This window comes from Sorex fumeus, unplaced genomic scaffold, assembly GCF_029834395.1.
Source record: "Sorex fumeus unplaced genomic scaffold, SorFum_2.1 ptg000098l, whole genome shotgun sequence".
Classification (NCBI taxonomy): Eukaryota; Metazoa; Chordata; class Mammalia; order Eulipotyphla; family Soricidae; genus Sorex; species Sorex fumeus.
In genome coordinates, this window is record NW_026606155.1 from 35,875,495 (window position 1) to 35,903,156 (window position 27,662).

A 27,662-nucleotide genomic window follows, 5' to 3' on the forward strand; every position below is an offset into this window, starting at 1 on the left:
TATTTGAAAATTTCTTTTTAGATATTCTTTTTAGATATACATACATTTAAAGATGTATGTCCTCAGTCTCCAAATAGAAAAAATAATTTTGGTACTATTTGAGCTGTTCTATTTGTTCAATTTTCATGAATATTTTTTCATCTTTGTATTCTCACAAGTAATTATAGAAGGCAATAATGATAAGTAACTAATAGTATGTTATAATTTGAAATAAAATGGGCCTTCGATGATTTAAAAGGAGAAATTCCTTTTCACTGTTACTTATTTTCTCATAAATTTAAAAGGCACAGTGAAAAATGATGTGAAGCCATACATGAATAATTCTTCAGATATGAATGTCTTGTCATATCTGCAAGAAGCATAATTAGAATTGCATAGAGTCCTTTTATTTACCGATAAGGATGACTGAGCATAAAGTACGTCAGTGAAGAGCTTGCCATATGGGTGAAGTTACCCCTTTTTTACTGTTTACTTGAAATTTATGGTGAGAATATCCACAGTGAAAAATCATCTTTATGACCTCCCACAGTAACTAGGCACTTTTTAATGAAGTATTTTCATTGCTACAGATCCAGCATTCTGTTGCTAATGGCCCTCGCACACTGCCATGTGTATGTAGCCATGTGGGCGCTTAATAAATACTATTTGATGATAGAACTTAATTTAGCCATGACATTTTATGAATGCTTATGATTCACATACCTCCTCAGTGCTCACAGATGCACTTAGGTTTTCATTTTGTAAAAGTTCAGGAGCCAAATTGGCACCTTAAAAGCAAAGCCTGCTCTGCTTCACATGGTTCAGATTGAAGGATTTACCAGCAGTTCTGGCACACCCAGTCTACCCATCTGGTATGAAGTCTACCGAAGACCCTGGTAAAGATGTGTGGTTTTCACAGATTCCACAGCTCCAGCTGGCTCCCTGTTCTTGTGTGGACATTTTGCAATCATGGGACCAAAATACCAGTTGGGGAAGAGGAGTGTCAATTGGGTCATCACAAACCCATCACAGCCTTTAGAATTGACTCAAGACACAGTTGAATGTTGGATGAATGCAAGAAGAAATACAGGAAAGAAATCAGGAATGAAGGTTCATATTTTTGGTGCATGCCAGGTGGTATCAGTGGTTCTTTGTTTGTGTGTGTTTTCTGTTTTTCCAGTATCAGGGATCAAAACCAGGGTCTTGGGTATGTTCGGTCGGTACTCCACCACTGGGCCACATCCTTGCTCCATCACATAATAGTTAATAAAATATTTAAGACTGGAAAGCTGTCTGGGGAATAAACCTGGTTTCTAGGTATGTGTTTTCTTTGTTCCTTACCATTGTTTTTTATTGTTCTTATAGTAGTTACAAAGGTTTGTTGTGGTGCTTGCATACTTTCTAGTTGCTGTGCTCACCAGGGATTCCCTACTTTGTTTGCAGTGCTCACCAGGGCTGCACACTTATTTGTATACTGGGACACACTTAATGTTGTTGCTCTGGAGAGAGAACACTTCTGTTGTAGTACCAGCACCACAAACTTCAGTGCCTCCTGGATTGACCTTAACATATGGTGTAGGACTAGGGATTGAATTCACTGCCTCATAGTGCAAAGCAGACACTACCCATGCGGCACATCTCTAAGTCCCAAAGTGAGGAACTTTTATTTTTTAAATACCTATGGCTGATCTTACCACTAGTAACACATGATTAAATCATCTAAATCATGGATTTCTAGTTTTTGTACATATAGCCATATAGACACATACACACATGGAGCTTGACTATGACATTGAGCTTTTAAATAATTAGTTCTGCAAAAGAACCATAGAAATGGTAGAGTTGTAAAAGTTCTAATGTGTCCGTTATGCAAACATCTATTTCCAGAGCCCAACCATCTACATAAAAGGAAATCATTAATTAATTATTGAAATCCTAACTTCCATATAGTTTTTGGCTTTAGTTTATTTGCTCTATTGTGTTTTTCATGTATAGAATCAGAAATGCAGATGATTTTTTGTAAAGACTTGAGATTTCTCATGCTTTTGTTCATTGTGTGTTCTAAGCGAGTGTCACTGAACTCTTTCTATCTCCTGTGGCCAGCCTGTCGATCCACCTATCCACCAACTAGTCTGGGTTGCACCCCTATGTCTCAGTAGTCAGAAAAGCCTTTTCTACATTCCCACAGCATGTTGTCCTTTCTGTGCCTTCTGTTCATTGTCTTCCAGCATCATTGTATCTCGTGTACTGCAGCCTCCTGCAGACAGCACTCTTACCTGCTGCCTTGATATGTGCTTACAGATGAGTTTTCTTCCCAGATGGGCTCTTATGTTGAATTGAAGTCGATTTCCCCTCTAAGCCAGCCAAGAATTGCCTGGGCCTTTGATGTCAGGGATGGTGTGGACTATTGTGTGATAAAGGCAAAAACCAATATACCTTCTGAGTTTGAGTTAAATTTAATCTTAATGCAAAACCAGCTCGGCCTGTCTGCATCCTACCTCTTCAGCTTTTTGCACTGTGGGGCCCATTCTTCAAGGAATAGGGTTTGCTCTGTGGAGGTTGCCAGGTCCTGGGTGAAAGGGAAGGGAGGGAATCTGCTAGGAGATAAATCTCACCCAGATAATGAACCATCAAGCGGGGTGTCTGAGGTGTGGATGTGGGCCTAGAGAGGTGACGTGGGTCAGGTGTGGAGGCTACTTTTATAATGAAAAACATCATCAAGTTTTTTTGTTGCTATTACTCCCAGCATTGTATAAGCAAATTTTGAACTAATGGCTGATAAACAACCCTGAGATATTTATTATAGTTACAATTAGCCCAGCCACCTTTTTCATCAAGTTCTCACTAATTCCTAGCATTTTGGTTCTTTTCTACTCCTTACTTTGCTTCTCCTTACTTAGGCCCCTGAAATAACTTTATGCTGCTCTTTTCTACCTCTCTAGAATCATATGTATTTTCAAAGCCTCAGTGCAAGTATTTTCAAAGCCTCAGTGCAAGTCTTAGTTTACTTGTAATAGCTACTTTTTTTTTTCTAAATTCCTCCAATCTATTTTTATTGATCATTATGTTAGAGTAGAAAAATTTGGTATTTTAGCTTCCCTGCTAGAATTGAATTTTTGCACTAATGTCAGAAATTATTCATGTTTTGAAGTTATTGCTTATTATTTATGGTCCTTCGGAGATGAAAGGAAAGAAAGTGGGAAGCAAAAAAACCTTGATGTAGTTTCCTAGCTGAGCACTCAGAGCCCCTTGGATCAATATGTCCAAACTCCAACACATCAATAGCTGACTTACTGCTCTGCTTAAATCACACAGTTTACCTGGCCCATACATCAGGTAGTTCAAAGGAGCAAAGTGAATTCTTGTAGATAAAGGACATTAATCTTTCTTGTCACTCCCATGATTAGTATGGCTTCTTCAGATCCAATTTACAGATACCAAGTGACCTAGCAGAATAGATTTCTTATATGTATTTTGATCTTGACTGCATGTGAGTGAGTTGTGTATATGTATACATATGTGTAAGTAAAAGTGTTTGACTCAGTGTTAAAGTAATGTGTTCTGAATTCCAGTTTTATGCTCATTAATCCCAAGATTTCATTTGTATACCTTGACCTCCTGCATTCTAAGATGAGATTATGTTTGAAATTAGAAATGCTCAAACCCCACTGTTAAATTTGAGATAGTTCATGCCTACCACAAAATAGGAGTAAGACTTTGAAAAATTGAAGAAAATATACTATGGAAAGGTAAAATGATACCTAATGGTATTACGTTTTCAAATTATAGCATTCTCTTCTAGCCCTGTACTTCAAAATATTCAGTCTGATTTTTTTGAAATGTATTTGAGGTATTCTTAGTAAAAATAAGTGCTGTTTTTAAGTGCACATACTTTCTTGCCATAATCACTTAATCATTTTTATAAGAAATAAACATTGATCATACCCTAAAGTCTGTGCAGAGATGGGTTCATTCTACCTTCTGTGTCACTTTTAGATCCATCTAGCTTTGCTTAAGAAGTCAGCCACAAACCGTGGACCTCCTTTATTCCTCACAGTCATTCTAAGAATAGTGCTAATGGAGTCAGATTGCCCTAAATACAAATTCTGGCTGAGTCTGTCATTTCTGGCTGTTTCTTAAAGAAAGTTCCTTCATCTCTGTAAGCTTCACTTTTGTTTTCAACAATAGCATGGATATTGGTGATGGTGGTGGTGGTGAGCTTAGTAGACTGTTTAAGCTTAAAATGAAAAATCCATTTACTTATTTTGGCACATGGTGAGCTTAAATATTATTTGTTTTGTCTTCCTGGACTCCACAGGTCCAGGCCACTTCCTGGAAGATTGAATGACAGATTAAACGTCATGGGCATGGATGGAACTCAAAGTATTCTATTGTTTGCTGTTTCTGTCACCATTCACATAGTGCACTGTCATGCTGGGCTGCATTACACTGCATGTGTTGTCCTGGCATGTCCCAGCTCTCTACAGAAGAGCCCAGAATGTGGTTCTGCATCCCACCATGTCCGCCACCTCACAGCCTGTCTCGTGCCCATCAATCCTTGTTCCATCGTGTCTTTCTCTAGTACGTTACAAAGCAGGTCACTTTGCACGAGATTTTTCTAGATCCTATTAACTTGTGTTCAATTCCCACACATTGCATGTCCTTCTTTTGGGGCCTTTGCACGTGATGATTATCCAATAAGTCATTTTGATGGAATTAATTAATTGTTGATGATAAAGTTTATTGTAAGTCCTTTTGAATGTCTCTTGATTCACTGTTGATATGGAAAAAATTGGTCTGTCAGTAGTTACTGAGAATGTATTTTGTGCAAGGAAAAACACTAAGGAATCAGGCAAATAAAGAAATATATGACATGATTCTCAATAAATATACATTAATAAGGTACCTGTAGAAAAGGAATAAAGTCAGTGGGCCCCAAACAATTAGGAGCCTCAGAGTGAAGATGAAAGAGAAAGCACTGAGGAGTTTAGGAGGATACTCCTAAGAAGGAAGAACTGGGGCAAGCATTAAGAAAGAAACTTTGGATTTGGGAGGGAGTGAGCTTTTAACTTGCGGGGAAGGACTGGAGCAAAGGCTTGAGAGTTGAGCATCTCATGATGTTTGTGGGCTTGAACAGATGTGTTTCTTGAGTTAATACTGAACTTAATCCATTAAAGACAGCCTGAATTCTATGCCAAGGAGTGACAGAGATGGTCACTGAAAACTTTGGAGTAGAGAAGTGAACTTGGTGATAATGGTCTTCACAGGAGATGAAAGTGTCAACTGTGAGCAAAAGGGCAAAAGAAGAGGTGAGGCTAGAACTTGGAAGGTTCTTAAGAAACTATTACAGTTTTTCAAGTAGGAAGTAGTAAGATCTAGTCGAGGCAGCAGCCATGGAAAGGGAAGTAATGGAGAAAGCATGCCAAATGGAATTATGGGAGTTAATTAGATAATTCTATGTAGGGAGAGGGAGCAAAGGAATCCTTCAAGTATGAACAGAAGTTTGATTTCTATATAAATAGATACCATACCAAATGTGTATTGTTGATAAATTATAATCAAAACCATTCTTTTTTAATTTTTGGAAACTAGAGAACAAAGCTGTCAACATATTATATATTTAAGAATAAGACTTAACTTTGTCCCAAAGGTAATTCTTTGTGCAACTGGAGAAAAGTTAGAGCTTTCTCTATATTGAAAGTGTTAAGAGGAGAATGCATCTAAATTATGTAGGTGGATCATATAGTAGTGATGGTTGTATAATTTTGGGACTATTCAAAGACTGCTGAATTGTTTACTTTAAGAGTGAATTTTATGGTTTGTGCATTGTAAGTCAACAAAGCTGCTCTTTTAAAAAATATTTAAGCAGTTGAAAGTTTCTGAAGGTTTTAATAATTTCTGAATATTTAAGCAATTTATAAATAGGCATTTACTTCTTCGCTCACCTCCACACAGATTGTGTCTCAAAGAAGGCTTTGAGACAGAACTATATTCCTCTCTTTGTACAGAGGCAAAAATTATCTTACCCTCTCAGCCTCATCAGAACTTTCACTGCCATTCCACCCCAGCTCTGCCACTCTATGCTTTCCTAGTCCCTGATGAGAACTGTCGAAGAGACTTAGAGAGTGGTTTATCTGCCAGACCAGGTTTTCTTCCATCAGAATTTCCTGCTAATGTGAAAATACTGCAGACAGTGCAAGGCCTGGCTTTTGGGTAAGGAAAAACAAAACAAAACACAAAATCCCAAACACTTGCTGAATTTTTTAAGTTAAACATAATTTTGTAATCTTGGCAGCCAATCTTTATTCTGGCAGCAAGCTTTAAGTAAGACAGAGTTCAGGAAAGAAAAAGTAAATTTATCATAAGCTTAAACTCATAGGCACATCATCGTCTTTGACTTAGAAATTTTTTGCTAGAGAATGTAGGCTCATTTCCCCCCTTATTCTCTATGTGAACTAAGCACAAAGATAACACTTAAAGGATGGGTGGCTCAAGTGGTACAACACATGACTTTTTTGAGGGGGTCACACCCGGCGATGCACAGAGTTTACTCCTGGCTCTGCACTCAGGAATTACTCCTGGTGGGGCTCAGGAGACCATATGTGATGCTGAAAATTGAACCCAGGTTGGCTGTGTGCAAGGCAAATGCCCTACCTGCTGTGCTAGCACTCCAGCCCCAAGAACACATGACTTTTATGTAGAATATTCTGGACTCCATTACCAGCCCTCTAGACTCCCTCTTCCAACCCAGACCCAGCATCGCTGTCAGTGGACAGAATCCCCTGATGGGTGTGACCACTGTAATTATAATAACAAAAATAAAATGAATAAAAGAAAATTTGAAAGTAAACATAATGGGGGGTACCTGAATTTCTTAGTATCTGTTTTTCTTGTTAAATAACAGGCTACTGAATTTCAAGAGAATGTTTTCTAGGTGACAAAGCGGCTCCTGGCACCTTGCTGGCATACCCATCCTTTATAGATGGCTCTCTTGACAAACGTGTCACAGGCTTCATACTGTGGGCCTGCTGATTTCTTAGCACTCAGGAAAAATGAGTGGGAGTTTCAGGGAAAAAGCCTCATAGTGGAACAGTGCCGGCTACTGTCATTCATCATATGGGCAGTCTCAGGGCAGACAATTCTGGGAAAAGTGAATGCCACTGATCCTGGCTGTTAATTCTTAAATGGTAAGTCTGTCTCTCTACCACCATCACTGTCACTCTGATTTTCAAGTTATGCTTCGCTTAAAAATATTTCCCATTTAATGGGATTAATGTCCTTTATAACTGTCAATATTGGCTCTATTCAGACTATAATTGGTTTTTCTTGGTTCTTGGTTTTGTTTTTAACTCAGGGAAAACGGCAAGCCAGATTTTTTTAAAAAATGGAGTTTATCCACCTTTCAGTATAGTCCATCTTTCTTTTCTGGCATTCTATTTTTATTTCAGAGTAACGGGGGCTTGATTGAATCATAGAAGTCTTTTAAAATATCGACCTCTTGTCTGTCCCAAGGAGTTGAAATCAGCTCCATTTACTAGGGAAGTAGCTCATCTAAGGGTTCTAATCACTCCTGTTCCTTTTCTGTCTACTGATTTGGTAAATTTCAACTTTTCACATTCAAGTCAACTGTGACCATCCATGACAGGATGTATGTCAATCGTATCACTGGGAAGTGCCTAACAACCATTCACCTGGAGCAGGGCAGACAATCCTCGCCTTGCACACTGGGGACTTGAGCATTTGATGTAGACACTGGAGGGCAACACAAGTGCCCTGTCTGTATTTAATTGCTTCTGGCCCAAAGGACCTTGATTGCATGTCTATAGGGACAAAGCACCACATTCATGAACAGGTGATAATAGGATGCAAATGAGTCATGTCTTCCATGTAAAAGAGAAGTAATGGTAAAATTCACAGCTCTCCTTCACTTTGTGTGTTTGTGCTGTGTGCAAAGCACAGAGCTAAGAAATTTATCTCATTTAATCCTTAAAACTGTTCAGTAAATTTGGAACTATTTTTTGTTTCTTTCTTTTTTCTTTTCTTTATTTTTTGCTGGGGGTGGGGGAATCTTAACCATACATCACAATGCTTAGGGCTGTTCCTGGCTCTGTGACTCCTGGCAGTGTTCAGGGGGACCATATGTGGTGCCAGGGATTGAACCAGGATCTGCTACATGCAAGGCAAGCGCCTTATCTCCAATGCTTTCTCTCTGGCCCCCTTTTTAAATGAAAAATTGAGATTCAGGGAAGTGAAATTGTCCTGAGTCCTACAACAAATGATAGTAGATCCAGAATAGTAATATTAATTAATTGGTAAACTATAGTTTGCCAATCAGATAAACCCAACCCTATGAAAATGAGGTAAAAAAGGTAAAGGCCCTCCCGTTGATCGTCGATTTGCTCGAGCGGGCCCAGTAACGTCTCCATTGGAGACTTTGTTGTTACTGTGTCTGGCATATCGAATACTCGGTAGCTTGCCGGGCTCTCCGAGAGGGGCAGAGGAATCGAACTCGGGTCGGCCATGTTGGCCGCTTGTAAGGCGAACGCCCTACCGCTGTGCTATCACATCAAAGTTAAAATGTAGGGTTTTAGGATTGATTCTCCCTTTGGAAAAAGTAAAACTGTCTTTAGCAGGTGATCTTTTTCATCCCATTCCTTAATATTATCAGACAATTAGAAGTACATGATAAGTCACCATCCTTTTATAGGTGAATTTCCTTTGCCCTATCTTCAGCTACCTCCCAAGGGGACATTATTTGTGGGTCTGCACATTAACTCTTGTCCATATCCAGCTGCCTCTCTGTAAGTAAGAGTTGTAGATGGTCATGGAAGAATGAAGGGAATGAGGAATGAGATCTTCTAAGGAATCCTTAGTTATATAAAGCTAGTAATTTCTAATCTATTCAGGAAAGCACTTTTGTTTGGTGGTTTTGTATTTAACAATGGAACAATATTGGTTCCAACTCAGGGCAATTGGCTTTTGCTCTCTGCCTCAGTTCCCACATCTGCTAGCTCAGTAGGAAGCACTGACAAGAATTAATTGCTTTTCCTGAGCCTTCAGGTTCAGTTCTGCTTCTCAGTTCCAACAATCCCACAGGGCTCAGCTCTTGCATAATTTCTTGCCTAGAAGAGCTTTCTGTTTTCAACAGTTCTCTCTGATGGGCATAAATGTATATACATTTTCAAATTCAGAAAGTTAGAACCTTAAGAATATTTGAGTTATTTGGTCTAATTTTCGAAAATAAACTCATTCACTTTCAAAGATTTTTGGCCTTTATGAAGGCTTTGCCATGGTCCTGCCTTAAAAGTGAAAGTAGACTAGAGACCAAACATGATGGCCACTTACTTCCTGTATTGTAAACCATAACATCCAAAAGGAGAGAGTAAAATGGAATGTGCCTACCACAGAGGTAGGGGGGAAGGGAAGGGTGTGGCAGGAGGAATACTGGGAACACTGGTGGTGAAGAATGAGCATTGGTGGAGGGATGGGTTCTCAATCATTGTGTGACTGAAGCGTAATCATGAAAGTTTGTAAGTTTGTAACTGTATCTCATGGTGATTCATTAAAAAATATTTTTATATGCAAATACTTTTGTTCCTCTTCCTCTTGGGGGAAAGTAGTATTCCCAGTCTCCTGATGGACTCCTAGTGCAAGACAGAGTGAGTAGGATATAAATTGCAGGGGTGAGTTTTATCCCAATTGTTGAGTCTATAATCTTTCACATATGTAAGATTATTAGAATATAATAGAATATTAGAAATCATCAAGATTATATTCCCTTAGTTATTACCAGACACCAGGAAACCCTTATTCTCTGAGGCTTCAACTTAGGATAACATTATATTGATTCTGCTTTACAGATAAGAAGGAAATAAAGTAAGTTATAGCTGACTATAACAAATCGATCAATACCAAAATCAGAGAAAGTTGTCTGCTATCCTATTTGCACATCCCTCCAGGAGTCCTCTGGAGCTCCTGCAATAGAAGACTTGAGTTTCAGTGAGTTGTTGTCTCATCCTATTTCAAACTTCTCTTTCAGTGTCCACCTGAGACAAAACACTTATTTCTGATATGCAACTGATTTTCATTATTGGAAAACTTGAGTTCTAGGCTGCTCGTTCCTATGATAAATTAAAAACCATCCTCTTTGTAATTTGCATCTATCAGTCCTAGTTTGTTCTCAGTAACTGCATAGAATAGGTTATTCTCATTGTTTGACTGGTCAGTCTGTTCATTTATGCACTTTGTACTGGATACCTTCTGGTGTGATACGGTGTTCAAGACATACATCTCACACTGCAGGAGCTGAGAGGCTCATCGAAGATAACATGGGTACACAGATGTCTGATGACATACATGCCGTGTGTAAGAAGAAGGAGAGAGAATAATTGGAAGGATTCGGGTTGTGACAGGTAAAAGGTAGCATTTAAAACTGCTCATCTTTAATACCTTAAGGTTAAAAGGGAGATATATATATATATATATATATATATATATATATATATATATATATGTTGGAAGGAAAGTGTTGGAGAAGCTATGGGCAGATTATTTGACCAGAGCTCAGAGTCTAAAGCGTGAAAGATCAGGTTGTAAATGCCAGGGGATTGAGTGTGAGATTGTGAAGGACTGTAGTGAAGGGAGAGAAGAACAGAGGGACAGGCTTTGAGGACTTGTGTCACGTCATCTCAAATGCCAGACTGTAGCCTTTAAAGATTATCCAGCGAAGACTTAAAGGGAGAGATTTGTATATGGAAGTTGGAAGGTCAAAATGTTGGAGAAGCTATGGGCAGATTATATGAACCAGAGCCTGGGGCCAATGGTGGAGATGATGACAACTGTACTTAGTGTGACAACTGGTAGTAGGAGATAGTGGGCTGGAGGGATGTGCAATATATGGGTTTGACAAAGAGGACCAGGAGTCCTCTGGACCTCCTGCAATAAAAGACTTGAGTTTGAGTGAGTTGATGATAAATTTGATGTATACCCCCAGGAAACGACCTACTGCATAGTCCAGAAAACCATCTCTAGTATATGTCAAGAGATCTTCCTCTCCTGAGGGTTTGGGCAATCCCTTTCTTACCGTCTGGTGAACAATAACTGTTTGGGGGCCATAACCATAGGGGGTTAGGGCTTACCTCGATCTGTGCTCAGAGATAACTCCTAGAAGTGCTCAAGAGAATCTAACTAGGGTTGACTGTGTACATCACTAAGTGTATTATCTTTCCTGACACGCACATTCATTTAACATTTGGAAATGGTTCCAATAATTGTGATAGAGTACACCAGGATCCAGATGTCCATGGTAAAATATCTCAGCACTGATTTTCCTGTATCCTGGAAGGTGCACATGAAGGTGGATCCCATATATTTGAAAGGAACTTTAAAAATTGTTAGGACAAATGTGTGTGTGCAAATATTGATTTAAATTTATTTTTTTTTCTGTCTCTGTTGTATGATGGGTAGCACACAGGGCTTCTAAATATAGTCTGTTTCTTTGGTGATCTCTTTACAGTAGGCAATAAAGCCATCACTATTGCTAGTATTTTTGCCTTTTGTTAAATTGAGACTTTTTGGGTATAACTGATAAAGACAAATGCAAAGGAAATACAAGTAGAAGTCTAGCACAATTGTATAGATGCAACTGGAGAGCTGATACAGGTGATAAGGCCTTGCAATGTAACCAACTCTGGTTCCATGCCTGCACAGCATATGGTCTTCTGAGCACCACCAGATGTGGCCAAAAGCCCCCATCTCCCCAAATCCAAAAATGAAAACCAGAAATTATTTTTTTTGTTGTTTTTGTCATCTCGTTCAGTTTTATCTATAGAGAGGAAATGCTTGCACAAATCGTAAGAGGTTCTTTTTTAAGCCCGATTTCCTTTTATTTATTTTAACCCTGTTGATGCTAGTACCTAGTTGCTCGATGACTTTTTATGGGAAGTCCATCATTACGTGAGGCAAGTGTGGGGAGGAGGAAGTTCTCCGTCTCTAAAAATGCCTCTTCCTGCATTTCTGACCATGTTGGGCACGTCACCATCTGAGGTTTAATCTTCGTTCTAGACCATTCCAGCTATATTTTTCTTTATTGTCCCCTCCAAGGTTTTAAAAAAATTGTGGACTTTTAAAGAAGGATGAAAAATGTTCATTTTCCCACAATCTATGACACAATAAATTTACATCTTTTATTTTTTCATATTCAGTAGCAATTTTATTTTTTTTAATTTTTAAATTTTATTTTCATAAGGTTGTTCACATTGATTACATTCAGTATTTCAACATGAGTCCCACCACCATTATTTCAGATTTTCCCATCACCATTCAAGCCTGCCTGCCATTGGCAGTTGCTAGAGAGTTTATTTTTCTGTTGCTTATTATGAATATCATGAGAGGTTGTGTGGTCACAAAAGTAGCCGCATGCTCCTGGAATTCTAAAATTGTATAAATTTATATCTTTTAAATAAATTAAAATAATTACTCTCCATACAGCTAGGACTTTTTAACAGTAAAACCAAGAAAAAAACTAAAATGTAAAACCCTCACCCCTCAAGTCCGAGCTTCTGCCCCAAAGTAGCCTCAGGTAAAATATATTATGTTGCTTTCAGAAAAGTTGTTCAAGTCTACACCAGTATTCTGTCTACCTATCAATCTACCTATCATTTATTTATTATCATTCTGTTATTCCACATCCATCATCATGTTATCTAGCTCCTATAAAATTGACATAAAAAGATATTATGTAAACAGCCCTGTAATTCTTTTTCTTTTTTATTTCTCTATATATGGAACTACTTTTTTCTCTTTTATAAGAATCTGTCATTAGATGCATCTACTTGACAGACCTGCAGCAGTTGCTTGTCTGCTGCCAAGATTTCCTTTCAGCTGCAGGAGAAAAGCATCCTTGAACTTTCTGTCTGCCTGGTGGTGGCAGTCCAGAATGACCTGGACTACAGGAAAGAAACAAAAATGTGTGCATCTCACAAACTGTAAGCAGTGAGAACCTGACTTGCTTCACAAAGGAATTAAAATATCAGAAAAATTAGAAGCAAATTAAAAAGAAAAAAAGCTTGCTCTTTAAGTTGGGAACAAGCATCTTTCTGCTTGTTTCTATATCTCTTTGCTTTTTTTAAAAAAAATTTTTAAATTTTTTATTTATTGAATCACTGTGAGAACAATCACAAAGCCTTTCAGTTTAGTCTCGGTTGGTCATACAATGATCAAACACCCGTCCCTTCACCAGTGCACATGTTCTACCACCAAGAACGCTAGTAAAACCCCCACCCACCCACCCCACCACCTGTGTGGCAAATTTCCACTTTTCTCTCTCTACGTTGATCACATTCAATATTATGACAAAAGACCCAACATTATTATTGGGAATTTTCCCCAACATCCAGACCTGCCAAAATGACATAATTAGATAATTTGTTTTCTATTGCTGATTATGAAGAACATTTGGTGTCGTGTGGCTGCAATAGTGGCCATGCAAATTTGGATTTCTGATATTTTAGTAATAAGTCTAGAGTGATTACTGCCAAAAGCCCCTGGGTTCTGAGATTGGTTTGTGTGCCTCTAGGATCATGGTCGTTCAGGAGCTGGAGGAGGCATTTGAGGGTGGCAACTCAGGGCATTGTCATGGTGGGGAGCAGAGCCGATTCCACCCCCATCTCACAAGCTCCCACATGCCTCGTCAATGCAATCTCATACCTTGTTGTTCATTAGGCTCTAAAAGATGGAGGCCACCATGCTGCCACTGCAGGAGAGGTGGAGTGACAGGCACCCTTCCCCTCCCAGGGCGGCATAACACCAAAGTTAAATGGACAGTCCAGATACATTTTGATTGGGCATTATATTTCGCTCAGATTTTCCCAGGACCATTCAAGCCTATCTTTCAGGGACAAATGCTAGATCATTTACTTTCCATTGATCACTTTGCGCGGCCACGTGGTTCAGAAAATAGTCCTAGTACCTGCATACGGGAGCCATGCTTGTAGAAGCTCATGGTAGCCGGGATTCCATATGGAGAAAGCGGGGAGATAGCACCTACCCCACCTGGGACATCCTGGTGATATTGGTTCAGTATGGTGTCTGGAGAATTCTCCGGGAGTTGTGGGGCCTGCTGGCCAGTTTTCTTTGCTGCTGTGTGCTGTAAGATGGTGCTGGGGGTGGGTTGTAGGCTTCCAGGGATCAGAAGCTGCCTGGGAACTGGGGTGGAACTACTCGGCCTGGGGTCCCCATGCAGTTCGGAAAATAGTCCTGGTACCCGCATACCAGAGCCATGCTTGTAGAAGCTCATGGTCGCTGGGATTCCATCTAGAGAAGGCGAAACCAGAAATTATTTGAACTGGCTTGTTATTTTCAAAATTAGGCTGCTTGTTGAATGAAGTGAATGTCCCTAGCAATTTGAGGAAAGTTTTTAGTCTTCATTCTCATGCAATCCAGGAGGAACTAAGCTTGAGCTTAATTCTAAGTTTCATAATTATTTCCTTTTATTTGGCAATTTTTTTATTGATTACTTATTATATGCCTGGTCCTGTTCTAGGTGTTGGACTATAGTAGTGAATTGAAATAGTTGAAATTTCTTGTCCTCATGAAATTTAAGTAGAAAGCTTGTAAGTCTATAACTGTACCTCACCTTGATTCATTAAAAAAAAAATAATTGTATCATTGTATCATTATCATCCCATTGTTTGATTTACTTGAGTGGGTGCTGCTAATATCTCTATTCCTCCCAGCCCTGAGATTTTAGCAGCCCCTTCTTACTTGTCTTTTCCCAACAATTGGAGGCTCTATCAGGGTCAGGGGTATGAGACTTGTTGTCGTTACTGGTTTTGGCATATCGAATACACCACGGGGAGCTTGCCAGGCTCTGCCTGTGTGGGCAGGATTCTCTGGGTAGCTTGCTGGGCTCTCCGAGAAGCATATATTTATGTATTTCTCTCTATGATTTGTTGCCTACTGAATGAACCCCATCAAATATGGTGTAGTAATTATGGAAAATGCATACGAAGTGTCTTGTAATGAGTAGGAAGTGTTATAATGTATCACCTCATGGCCGCGTGGTCCAAAAAGTGGCCTGGAGTGTGGTGGCAGTTCGGTAGTGGAGGTCAGCTGCCAGGACTGGGTCCCTTGGGGAGGGGAGGGCTCACCCGTCCCATTCTGGGGCACCATGAGTGAAGACAGTCTGTGAAAAAAATAAAAGAAATTTACCTAGAAAGGGAAGATACAGCAGGTGAGAAAAAAAAGGTAGTAAGTGAGAGAAACAGAAACAGTGACAGGGAAGATTGGAGGGTGGGAGGGACTATGATTGGCTAGAAATAAGGTGGGACATCAGGATGGACATAGTTGGAGATAGAGTGGTTAGGATTCTTAGAGCAAAGGTGTAGAGTGACCATTTGTAAGGGAGGGGTTAGATTGTGGGAGCAGCCTTTCCAGGAATGAAGCTAGCTTGTGTGGAGATAGGGAGGCAAGGGATGCTTTCCTCTTAGATGGAAAATTGCTAGTGCCTGAAAGGAAGTTGGGAACCAGGACAAAAACAGATGTAAGTTCATTTGTAATTACTTGGACTAAAATTTTTCTTTTTTCAGAAAACAACTTTACAAACTAGTTAAAGGAGGAACAAAAGTTTTACTGACTTTGAGGTTGCCTGAGTTTGAGTCTTAATTCTGCCACTTTCTGCCTGTGAGAACTTAGGTGAATTATTTGACTTCTCTGTGCCTTAGTTTCCTCACCTGTACAATGAGACTAATGTTACCACTGATCTTATAAGCTTATTTTAGTGTTTCAATAAGTTAATATTAATAAAACTTGGAACTAAATTTGACAAATAGCAAGTTCTCAAGTATTATTATATAATTTCTTCTACTTTTATAATTTTGTGAGTTGCTGTCCTAATCCCCAGTGGTTCTTGAGGACTATCTCAAAGGTTATGTGTGGATGTGTGTGTTGAAAGTGTGGGCTTAATATATATATATATATATATATAATAGTTGTAAGAATTGAATAAAATCCTGCTGCTTAGATATCAAGGCCTCAGTACACATTAGTTTTCATCCCTTCTTGTAGCAGAGGAAAAAGAGGTTTTATTATTATTATTATTATTATTATTATATTATTATTGTTATTACTATTTTCTTTTCAACTGGCTTATGAGTAGAATAAAGAACAGGTGAGTCTATAGACTTGAACTTGAAAATTTCTTTTGCCTGAGCCTCACCATGGAACTAAGAAATCCCTGAGCAGTGCATAGTTCTTATTTTGAATAGTGGGTAAAGAAGACATAGAAGAGCATGAATAAGGAGGGAAATAGAATGAAGGGGAAAACTGAAGAAATTAAGAAGTATGCTATTAGGTTACATGCTTTGAGGATGAGGTCATCAGAAAGAAAACTAGCAAGAGTCCCTTTCTCTGATCCTGTAAAACATGAAGGTACCTCAGCAGCAGACTCCTTGCCTTGCATATTTTGGTCCCTGGGACCATCATAAAAGAATACAAATAAAATTAATAGCTGAAATGTGAAGGGACAGATAGCATCACTGCAGATGAAACAGGGATCCCTGAATGGGGCAGCAGTCCCCGGGGGTTCTTCCAAAACACCCCTCTCCCCTGTGACGTGTCCTAACACCAATTAGCCTGAATTAGCCTGTATTTCTGCCTCTACTTCGGGAGTCATTGCTAACCAGGAAGGCAACAGAATAGGAGCAGTCACTGTGTCCTGAAGATACTGAAAATCAGCTTTCTAGTTGAGTGTAGGGTTTGCCCTGAGTGTGGCTGCCTACATGAGCTTCTGGGGTCTGCTTCCAGGTGATTTCCAGTGTGATAGACTCAGGGAAACAAGGGAAAGGAGTGTTTTCAAGGGTCCAAAGGAACCCAGGGAACATGGGCTCTGGAGAAGAAAGGGTGCTGTGGGGTTGGCAATAGGGCACTGAAGCCAGGTGCCACTCACTGTCTGATGCTGCTTTGATTCGTAGGTGCACCAGATGTTTCCATGAATCGAACCTTTTCAGCCGAGCCAAAAGACGAGGATGGAGCATGCTACACGTCTCTGATTTCTGATGTCCGTTGCCCACCTCAGGAGGATTCCACGTATTTCACTGGCATTCTTCAGAAGGAAAATGGCCACATCACCACATCAGAGAGCCCTGAGGAGTTGAGCCCCCCGGGGCCCCCTTTCCCAGATGTGCCTGGGACGGAGCCTCCTGGTTTATTTAGTTCTGATTCTGGAATAGAGATGACTCCTGCAGAATCCACCGAGGTGAACAAGATCTTAGCAGACCCCCTAGACCAGATGAAAGCAGATGCCTATAAGTACATTGACATAGCCAGACCAGAGGAGGGGAAATGCCAGGAGCAGCATCCCCCCAAGCTGGAAGAGGAAAACTTGGACTTTAAGAATGAGGACCCTGAAATCTCAACAAAGTCCAAAGAGGTCCGTGAGCCTGAGAAGCCTGCACCTGTGGAGGGAAAAATCCTCAAGGACCATTTATTTGAAGAGTCCACTTTTGCCCCTTACATAGATGATCTCTCAGAAGAGCAGCACAGTGCTTCTCTGGTCACTGCCCCCGTCAAAATCACACTGACTGAGATCGATCCTGCCATTGAAATGGCTTCCCAAGAGCAGAGCCCTGAAAAGCAAGAGATCTGCCTGAAACCAAGCCCTGACACAGTCCCCACTGTCACTGTCTCAGAGCCTGAAGATGACAGCCCAGGATCTGTCACTCCTCCATCTTCTGGGACAGGTAAGGGGACAGTATTCTCTGTCTGAGGAAAATCCAGGAGAAAGCCAACAAAAAGAGAATAGAAATACATTACCATAGGGCCTTCTTCTGTCCCCATTGAACTGATTTAACATACAGCCTTTTCTGTTTTGTGCCCATTGTACAAAGGCAGATCATCAGAATTTTTCTTAGTGTTCTCTCACGTTTGCTTTCTGAAGTTATTCATTCTTTTAATTTGAAGGGAGCAGTATAAGGATGAAATGCATAAAAACATTCAATCTTCATGTGTCCCTGTGATTCAGAACGAAAAGAGAGGAGCCACTTAATTTTAGATTAGCTTTCCCAGCCCCCCTTCAACCTCCTGGAGAAATCAGGGGGTGAGAACTATGGCTACTGTCCCCAGAGAATCTTGAGTACCTTGGGTAGGCCATTGGCTTTCTTGGCCCCGCCTCAAAATCTGCACAGTGAAGAAGTGGGGGCTTCAGGGCCTTTTGAAAGAGTGAACAGAAGGATAATGCCAAAACAGAGGGTACTCTTCCTCTCCCTCTTCAGTTCCGCACTGTCATTTTAATAGTTCTTCATGGCGTTTTTCTTTTCTTTCCTTCTTTTCTCCTTTCTCCCTCCGTCCCTCCCTCCCTCCATCCCTTCCTTCCTTCCTTCCTTCCTTCCTTCCTTCCTTCCTTCCTTCCTTCCTTCTCTCTCTCTTTCTTTCATTCTTTCTTTCTCTTTCTTTCCTCTTCTTTCTTTCTTTCTTTCTTTCTTTCTTTCTTTCTTTCTTTCTTTCTTTCTTTCTTTCCCTTTTTCTTTCTTTCTCCTAAAAAATTTCCTTTTATTTTTTGGAGGGTAGTCGGGGGGTGGGGGCACAACTGACAGTGCTCAGGGCTTACTCTTGGCCCTATGCTCAGGGATCACACTTGGCTAGGGGGATGGTATGGGGTGCCAGGGATAAAACCCACGTTGGCCACATGCAAGGAAAATGCCACACCGAGTGTACTATTTCTTTGGACCTATGGCAGTTTGTTTTTTAAAGTAAAGAATTTAGATGGTTGAAATTTAAGATGTTCAGAATTCATAAGATTGTGGTCTTTGGTGGTCTTTGAATTTGAATATTATCCTACTCTGACTCAAGTATTGTGTTAGAGAAAACTTGTATACATCCTCTTCAATACAAAGCGAACCTAAACCCAGCTGGGAGGCCAACTAGATAGCAGGAACTTCTCCCCCACCCTCTGCCAGCCTCACTTGTAAGCATCTCCCACCTGTAGGCTCGCCACCTGGGTTTAGCACCAAGTAGTAAGGAGATGACTTCATGGTGGTCCCTCTAGTCTCATTGCTCTACAGAATATTACATCAGCTACTCTCTTTTGTCCATTTTTATCTCAGATTCATTCTTCTAGATAGACACAAGGATCTTAAATACACACAGTACCAGGTCTCCAGTTTTTAAAATTCATTCATTCACTCACCAAATAGTTTCTACATAATTCTTTTGGTCAGGACTGGTAACACTCAATTAAAAACAAACATAAAGCCATCTGGTAGAACAGGTGGCCTGGGAAATATCCATCCTTCAGTGCAATTGGAGACAATTGAAGACTATGGGTAATCCAGCAAGATTCCCGTCTAACATGACCATTAAAGATGCTGATGGAAAGAGTCAACCTCAGGAGATTTGAGGACACAGGTGTGCAGGCATTGTGACCTTCACAATAATCTGTAGAGTAATATTGGGGACATGATGCAACTAAGGAAAACAGGCTAGGTGTGAAGTAGTTCTGCTTTGTTCCAGCTGACATCATGAGGCAGGGATATAACTGGGATAAGCCTTTTTTTAATTAAATTTTTGTAACAATAATTTTAGTTATATCCCTGCTTCATAATCTCCAGGAAGTGGTCCTTTATTCCACAGCATAAAGGTACTAAGGCTCTGACGATGTAGTTAAGATTATCAGCCAGAGCTCCAGGGTTGTCTGGTAAATCAAGAAGCAAAATATCCCCAACACATAAATATCCATTTATATGACATATATGCAGTGCTATATGACATCTGTTTCAGACAAAAATCAGAGTTTACAGAATTAATGATAAAGATGATATAAAGCTAATTAATTTTTCAGAATTTTTTTTACTAGTTATGTCCTACTGGGGTTCCAAAGAAACTTTACACATAGTTTCTAACGAAGACAGATCTGACCCTTCGTTATACTCATGAGTTGCCAATTTGTCAGCATGAGGTTAGGGCAATGATTTTCCTCTTAAACTGAACAATGTTTATTCAAGAAAAAGTCTCCTGTCTCATTACACCAGTCTTTCCTCTATGCAGCAGCTCTCGCATGCACCACAGCAGAAACCTGAGTCATAGGACAGAGACAACACAGTTAACGGAGAGATCAAAGAAATCAACTTGTGCTCAAGGCCTTTCTCCTGGTTCTTTTTCTTTCCACAGGCTAAAGTAATCATTTTCACATCTTGTAAACTCTTTACTAGACACTGAAAATGTGGTATTTGATTACGTTTATTGGGGCTTGGGACACTGCTAGTTTTAGGCCCAGCAGATAAGATAAGCACCAAGAATTACAGAGTCTACATAGAAACTGAGAAAAAAGAAAACAGTATACAGAAGAATTGTTTGTTATATAATAAATAAGGACATCATCATCTCTAGGGAATAATTCTCCTTAGGTTAATTATTAATCAGGAGAAATTTAAACTTAGAACAGTTTTAACCACAGACCCTGCATCTTATACAAGAAATCTAAGATATTTTCCTTCAATTTGAATAGATTATTCCATCTTGCAAGTTTCACCAACCTACTTAACTATTTTCATCTTGTCAAATATTATGCCCTGAGATATAAACCAAAATTTTTGCAGATTAAATATTTAAAGTTTTTTCTCAGCAAAGATCAATTGTGAATGCAAGTGAAACACTTTAGAAAAATGTGGTACATGCCCTGACATGCCAGCACATTGTCCCACTGTCACCATGTCATTGCTTACATAAACTCCAAGCAACAGTGTCTCATGGTCATGACATTCATTAAGATGTTAGTCTCCAAAAGGATGATGGTCAAGGAGTCACTATTCAACCGTTCCAGCTTCTCTTACTAATAAATAAGCAATACAAATATAAATCAGTACTAATAAAAAAATTTAAAAATTAAAAAAAATTAAAAAAATAAACTAAAAAAGATAAATAAATCCATTGACATCTCAATGTAAAAAAAAATAAATCAATTAAAAATCTTCCAAAACTAGTTATTTTCTTTATCAAGGAGATCTGTGATTTGCCTACTCATGAAATATCAGAGTGTTGGTATGAGGGGTTCAGAACAGTTTCCATGAGGAGGTGGCATATGATCTGAGATCTAACTGGTGAGAAGGAGCCCACAATTCATAGAGGAGTATAGAGACAGTAAGTAAAGTAAGAGAAAGTCTGTCTTATTTGTGAACTGAAAAATGGCACAAAGCAGAAGAAAATAATTTTGGTAGAAATAAGAGTTGGAGAAATAGGCAGGATCCAGGTATTTGAGCTTGATATACCAGAATAAGGAATTTCGTTTTGGGGCCAAAATCATAATATAAGAGATAAGTCACTTGCGTTGGGCTCAGCTGATCTGATTTAATCTGTGCACCATATATGGTCCTCGGCGTCACCAGTGATTAGTCCCTGAGCACGGCCAGCTGTGGCTCAAACACTCCTCCCCTATGAAAAAGAATCTGGAAATACAATTTGGGACATGGCATTGTTCATTTATCCATTCTCTTAATGAATTTGTATTAAAGCATTTATTCTAGTTATCTGTCTGTCACCTCAGGGAATAATCACAAGATCTTTGCCTATATGGAACCTATATATCTGTTGGGAAGAATTGTGCGTGTGCGTGTGTGTGTGTGTGCGTGCGCGTGCGTGTGTGCGTGCATGTGCACGCACTGTGTGTGTGTGACAATATCAGGTGGCTACAAGAGTTTTGGAGAAAAATTAAGTAAGGTACAGTATAAGAGATTGCTTTGACCCTGAGTTTAAGAATACATTTAGATGATGTCACAATTTTGTTATTTTTAATTTTAGATTTTTGGACCACACCAGGCAGTGCTCCTGGCTTTGCATTCAGGGGTCACTACTGGCAGTGCTTTGGAAGATGCCAGGGATTGAACCCAAGTAGAATCCAGGCAAACACTCTGCCTGCTATACTGTTTCTCTGACATGTTTCCACATTTTTATAAGCATAAGAAAGATTCATGGTGCTGTAGTGATGGCGCAGTGGGTAGGGCGTTTGCCTTGCATGCGGCCTGCCCTGGTTCGATTCCCAGCATCACATATGGTCCCCTGGGCACTGCCAGGAGTGATTCCTGAGTGCAGAGCCAGGAGTAACCCCTGTGCATTTCTGGGTGTGACCCCAAAAAAGCAAAAAAAAAAAGGTTCATTCAAAGGTGCTCTTTGATATCTTTGGCAGTTAATAGTTTTATTACCTTGGTCTTATGTACTATAGTCCATAAACGCTTTAGAAAAAAGTAGGATATGTGGGTGGTTGTGTTCTAGAATTTTTTTTGTTTAGGCACTGGTTTACAAAACAATGGTAGGGTTTCATGCATAAAACACTGTAGCACCACCCATCCATCAGAGTAGACGCTTTACTCTTTCATGGTGCCATTGTCCCCTTCCTCCACTGTCTCCTCCTAACCCCCAGCCTCAGTTCTCAGTTACTATGGCCTTTAGTAATAACATCGTTATTGCGCTATGTTTCTTTATATCCTACATAAGAGACAGATCATTCTGTTTCTATCCTCCTATGACTGATTTTACTCAGCATGATTGATACTCTCCAGATCCATCTATGTAGTAGCAAACTGCATGAGTTCGGTTGTATGCTAGGATTATTTGTAGTAACTTAGTGAATAGAGAGGAAATGAAATTTAAAAAATGATCTTATTGGCAACTACAATCGGAGATTGAACTATTTGAATTTGCTCTCAGTACCGGGGACTGGAGCAATAGCACAGTGGGCAGGGCGTTTGCCTTGCTAAGTGGCCAACATGGCCAGCCCGAGTTCGATTCCTCCGCCCCTCTCAGAGAGTATATCCCCGGCACGGCAAAGCCTGGCAAGCTACCCGGAGAGTATCTCGCCCGCATGGCAAAGCCTGGCAAGCTACCCATGACGTATTCGATGTGCCAAAAACAGTAACAATTGTCGCAATGGAGACGTTACTGGGCCCGCTCGAGCAAATCAATGAACAACGGGAGGACAGTGACAGTAAAAGAGAGGGAAGTCTGTTCCCTACTAATAACTGAGCTTAGCAGAGACCTGAATGGGATAAGGGAGCTTTAGGAAAAGGGGACTGCTTGTATAGAGGCCCAGATCTAGGAACGACTTTTGTGATTGCAGCCAGAAGTTCTGTGTGGCAGGATTTTAGGGAAGGTAGGGAAGAATGGCAGGCTTGAATTGATTTTTACCATGATCCTCTGGATGAATGGAGGGGAGATTAGTAATGTCATTTGTAGTGTCATTCACAGCTGGACACTGGCATCTGATACTTAATAACTGAGCTCACATGGACCTTTCCTGTGATCCTTCTTAATTATGTTGTCATCATTAGCAGCAGAAGCAAACATATCTCCTCTTTGCTGCTGCTGCTAATTGGTAAGGCATGATAGTTTCAACCTTCTCAATTTCTATATACCTAGTCAATTATTTTAATTGACTATTGCTAGATTTTTTTTTATTTTTTAAAGAATAGAGTTGGACTTTTTTTTAGGGATTATTCCTGACTCTGCAATCAGGAATTATTTTTGGCAATGCTCAGGAAACCATATGGGATGCTGGGAATCAAACCTGGGTCAGCAGGACGCAAGGCAAGCAAGCACCTCACCTGCTGTACTATCTTTCTGGCCCAAAGATTACTTGTTTTTATTTTGTTTTGCCCTTTTTTTTAAATTGGTTTTGGTTTTGCTTGGGGTGGGGGGGAGGGGCACACCTAGTGATGCTCAGGGATTTCTCTTGGCTTTGCACTCTGGAATTACTCCTGGCTCTGCTCAGAGGACTATATAGAATATCTGGGATTGAACCCAGGTTGCTGTACTATTGCTTGAGCCCCCTTGCTAGCTTTTCTGGTTATGTTTTGATACATAATAACCATTTTCTTACTATAAAGTTTTAAACCAGGTTAGGGAAAGGGTCTTATTATAAAATTGCTCAATTTCTTCTAGCATTTTGTTAAATTTTCAGTTCCTATTAAGATGGAAGGTCATAACTGGAGAGATAGTATAGGCGTTAAGGTGCTTGCATTTGTATATGACAAACCCACATGTATTCCTGAGCATCACATAGTGTGGTCCCAAACCCTAAACCCCAAAATTTTCTTAGAAGGAAGCATAGTGTATGAAAATCACCCCTTACTCTACCACACACACTTTTTTCCCTTTGTGAGTCCCTTTTGACTCATAATAAGTATTTTTAAGGTATTTTATTTATTTTCCCAAATTGAATTTCACCTAGCTTTTTTCCTCTCACGCTCCACAGTATATGATCTTATAATTATTCTTGAGCGTCCTTTTTTTAATTTTTTTTATTTATTTACTTTTTTTATTAGTGAAAAACCATGAGGTACAGTTATAGGCTTACAAATTTTGTGCTTGGGTTTCAGTTATACAATGATCAAGTGCCCATCCCTCCACCAGTGCCCGTCATCCATCCCCACGGGTCCCAGCATCCCCCCCCCCCTCATCCCCCGCCCCCGTCCCATCCTGCCTCTGTGGCAGGGTATTCCCCCTTGTTCTCTCTCTCTTCTTTTGGGTATTGTGTTTTGCAAGAGAGGCTTTGAGTGGCAATCATGTTTGGTCTATCGACTACTTTTAGCATGCTTCTCTCACCCTGGGAGGGCCCTCACAACACCCTTCATTTGGTACTCTCTTCTCTATCTGAGCTTCCTTTTCACCTAGAGCCTGTGGCTGGCCTTCCATTCATGGAGCAAAATTCCTGGTACTAATCTCAGCCATTCCTGGGTGTTAATCTCCCTTTTTGTTGCTTTATGTTCCCCAGATGAATGCAATCTTTCTGTGTCTATCCCGCTCTTTCTGACTCATTTCGCTTAACATGATACTTTCCATGTAGTACCACTTGTATGTAAATTTCATAACTTCATCTTTTCTAACAGCTACATAGTACTCCATTGTGTAAATGTACCAAAGTTTCTTTAACCAGTCATCTGTTCTTGGGCACTCAGGTTTTTTCCAGATTCTGGCTATTGTAAAGAGTGCTGCAATGAACAAACAATTGCAGATGTCACTTCGACTATACCTTTTTGCCTCTCTGGGATATATTCCCAGGAGTGCTATAGCTGGCTCAAATGGAAGATCAAATTCTAATTTTTTGAGAGTCGTCCATACTGTTTTCCAAAAGGGTTGGACCAGCCGGCATTCCCACCAGCAGTGAAGGAGGGTCCCTTTCTCGCCACATCCGCGCCAGCACCGGTTGCTTTTGTTCTTGTGGTTGTGGGCCAGTCTCTGTGGTGTGAAATGATATCTCATTGTGGTTTTGAGCCTCCTTTTTGAATGTCTTAACGCAGCAGTTTTCAGATGAAGGTAGAATTGGGAGGTAAAAATTAATTCTGTATTTTATATAAAATTTTATATCAAAAATTGATATAAAAATGTTCATTTTGAGTGCTGATACTCAATGTTTACTGGGAAGTCTCTAATTTTATTCACTAAATCTGCCGACTTTAACTAGAGGTGACTGGTAGAATTACCCTGTAGTTACAAAATGCAAATGCCCAGGCTTCAAATAGACCTAATTTCTATAAAGCTAGAATTTCTGAGGGTGGTTTTTTAGTTCAAAAAACTTATTAAAAACCACTGTTCCAAGGTTTGATCTAGTTCTCACATGAACTGTATTTAGAGTAGCTCCCGTGTGTCAAGCTCTGCACTAGTTGCTAGGGTGGTAGAACAGGAAGATATGGCCCCTTGTGGTTTATCTCTCTAAGTACATTGCTGTCAACACTTATTTTCTTTGTTGTGTTTATCAGTACTTCATTCACTTTTATGGCCACATAATATTCCACTGTTTGAATTTACCACTTTTTATTTGTCCATTCATCAGTTGAGGGACAAAGGGTTATTTATTCTTTTTTGTAGTGATGAGTGGTATTCAGAACATTGGTGTACCAGTTTTTGATTTGGACTTTTTTGTGGTATTTTTTTTTCCTCTTTGGTAGGTACCTGGAATTTCTGGGTCATATGTTAACTCCATTTAAGTATTTGAGGAATTGTTACACTGTTTTTCAAAGCAACTATAAAATTTACACCCTCACAAGCAGTGTAGGAGGCTTCCAATTTCTCCATCTCCTACACAGGCTTTTTTACTATTTGATTTCTGTATTCTAGCCATCCCAGGGTGAGTGAAGTGGTATCTTATTGTGATTTTGACTTGTATCATTCTACTGAATAATGATATTAAGGATATTTCACATGTTTTTATGTATAAACATTTGAAAAACTATGCATTTTCCTTTTATAAATTGGCTTAATTGTCTTCATTATTGAGTTGTAAGTTTTTAATGAATACAAATGTAACCTCTGATATATGGTTTGTAATTTTTTTCCCATTCTGTAAATTGTACTTTCTTTCTTGATGATACCCTCTGAAGCACTGGTGTTCAATTTTGAAGTTTAGTTTATGCATATTTATTGTGTTGCTTTTACTTTCAGGGTCACATAAAACAGGCCACTATCCAAACCAAGGTCAAGAAGATTGTTTCGTGTTTTCTTCCAAAGTTTTATGGGTCCCTATAGTTCAAGTATTTAGGTAGTTAGTTAATTTGAAGTTTAATTTTTGTACATGACATGAGGTGAGAAGTCCAATTTTTCTTGCAAGTGGTTATCTTTTCCTCTTCTCATTTGACAAAATATAATCTGCTCCATCTCAGACGCCACCCCTTTAAGAAATATATATGTTACATGATAATGAGAAGCACATGTAACAGAAAGAAATGGGTTCAAATTCAAGCCAAGTCATTCCTAGCTATGTGACCTTATCATTCCAGTCCTGGCAGGAAACAAGTGACAGTCTCAGAGGTTCTAAGGGAAAAGTTTAAAGAAGGGTTATTTAGAGATGTGTGAAACAATTAAGAGACCAAAAAGAGATAGCAGAGGAAGCCCTCAGGACCTGGGTAGGCATTAGCAAGCCTAGACTAAAAGGATCCTAGGCAGGGAACAACTTTCCCAAAGCCTTCAAAGATCTGGTGTTTGTAGAGCAGGAAGAGGGGTAAATAGTCCAGTATTCCCCCACCTGCTTTCAGTGATTCCTGTTGGCTGAAAATAACACTTTCCATGTAGGTCAGCCTTTCAGAGCACAGAAAGGACAGAGAGATATGAAATAATTCAAGGGGGGGGCAATATAGAAAACACCAGCATGAACTTGGACAAGTCACTTAATCACCACCAGATTCTAAACCCCAGGTATAAAAGGTGTGAATTTCCTGTAACTCAGCAGATGCTCAACAAGTGGAACTGTGATGGTCCTGATGCTGCTATTCCAATATTCTGGAGGGACAGACCATCCCTCATTCACTTTTTTTTTTTTGCTTTTTGGGTCACACCCGGTAATGCTCAGGGGTTACTTGTGGCTCTGCACTCAGGAATTACTCCTGGAGGTGGTTGGGGGACCACCTGGGATGCTGGGAATCGAACCTGGGTCAGCTACGTGCAAGGCAAATGCCCTACCCACTGTGCTATCGCTCCAGCTCCCCTTATTGACTCTTGTCTCTCTTCTTTCTCTTCCTCTTTTCCCTCTGCCCTACCATACAGAGGTAGCCTGGTTACTTTTGTATCTTGTTACTGTTCAAAGTCATATCTCAGAATTATGTGTACATCATATTAAAAGAACTCTGCTGTAAAATAGAGTTTAGATGGTTTATTAAATAAAGATTGGGATCATACAATAAACCTTTAAAAATATAAATCATTTT

The 27,662-nt window shown here is 39.7% G+C and overlaps 1 protein-coding gene and 1 non-coding gene across 3 annotated transcripts in view; both read left to right on the forward strand.

The window, feature by feature from the left end:
* The window catches only part of RTN1 (reticulon 1), a 269,417-nt gene that overhangs the window by 115,635 nt on the left and 126,120 nt on the right, over positions 1–27,662 (forward strand). For both annotated transcript variants that reach the window (XM_056133580.1, XM_056133579.1), the window contains exon 2: positions 16,950–17,717. In XM_056133580.1, coding sequence (XP_055989555.1) covers positions 16,967–17,717 — 751 coding nt within the window. In that variant the 5' untranslated portion in view covers positions 16,950–16,966. The remainder of the gene's footprint in view (positions 1–16,949; positions 17,718–27,662) is intronic.
* On the forward strand, positions 12,803–12,934 carry LOC130042217 (small nucleolar RNA SNORA31). Its single transcript, XR_008795167.1, has one exon. It is a non-coding gene; the product is annotated as a small nucleolar RNA SNORA31 (small nucleolar RNA).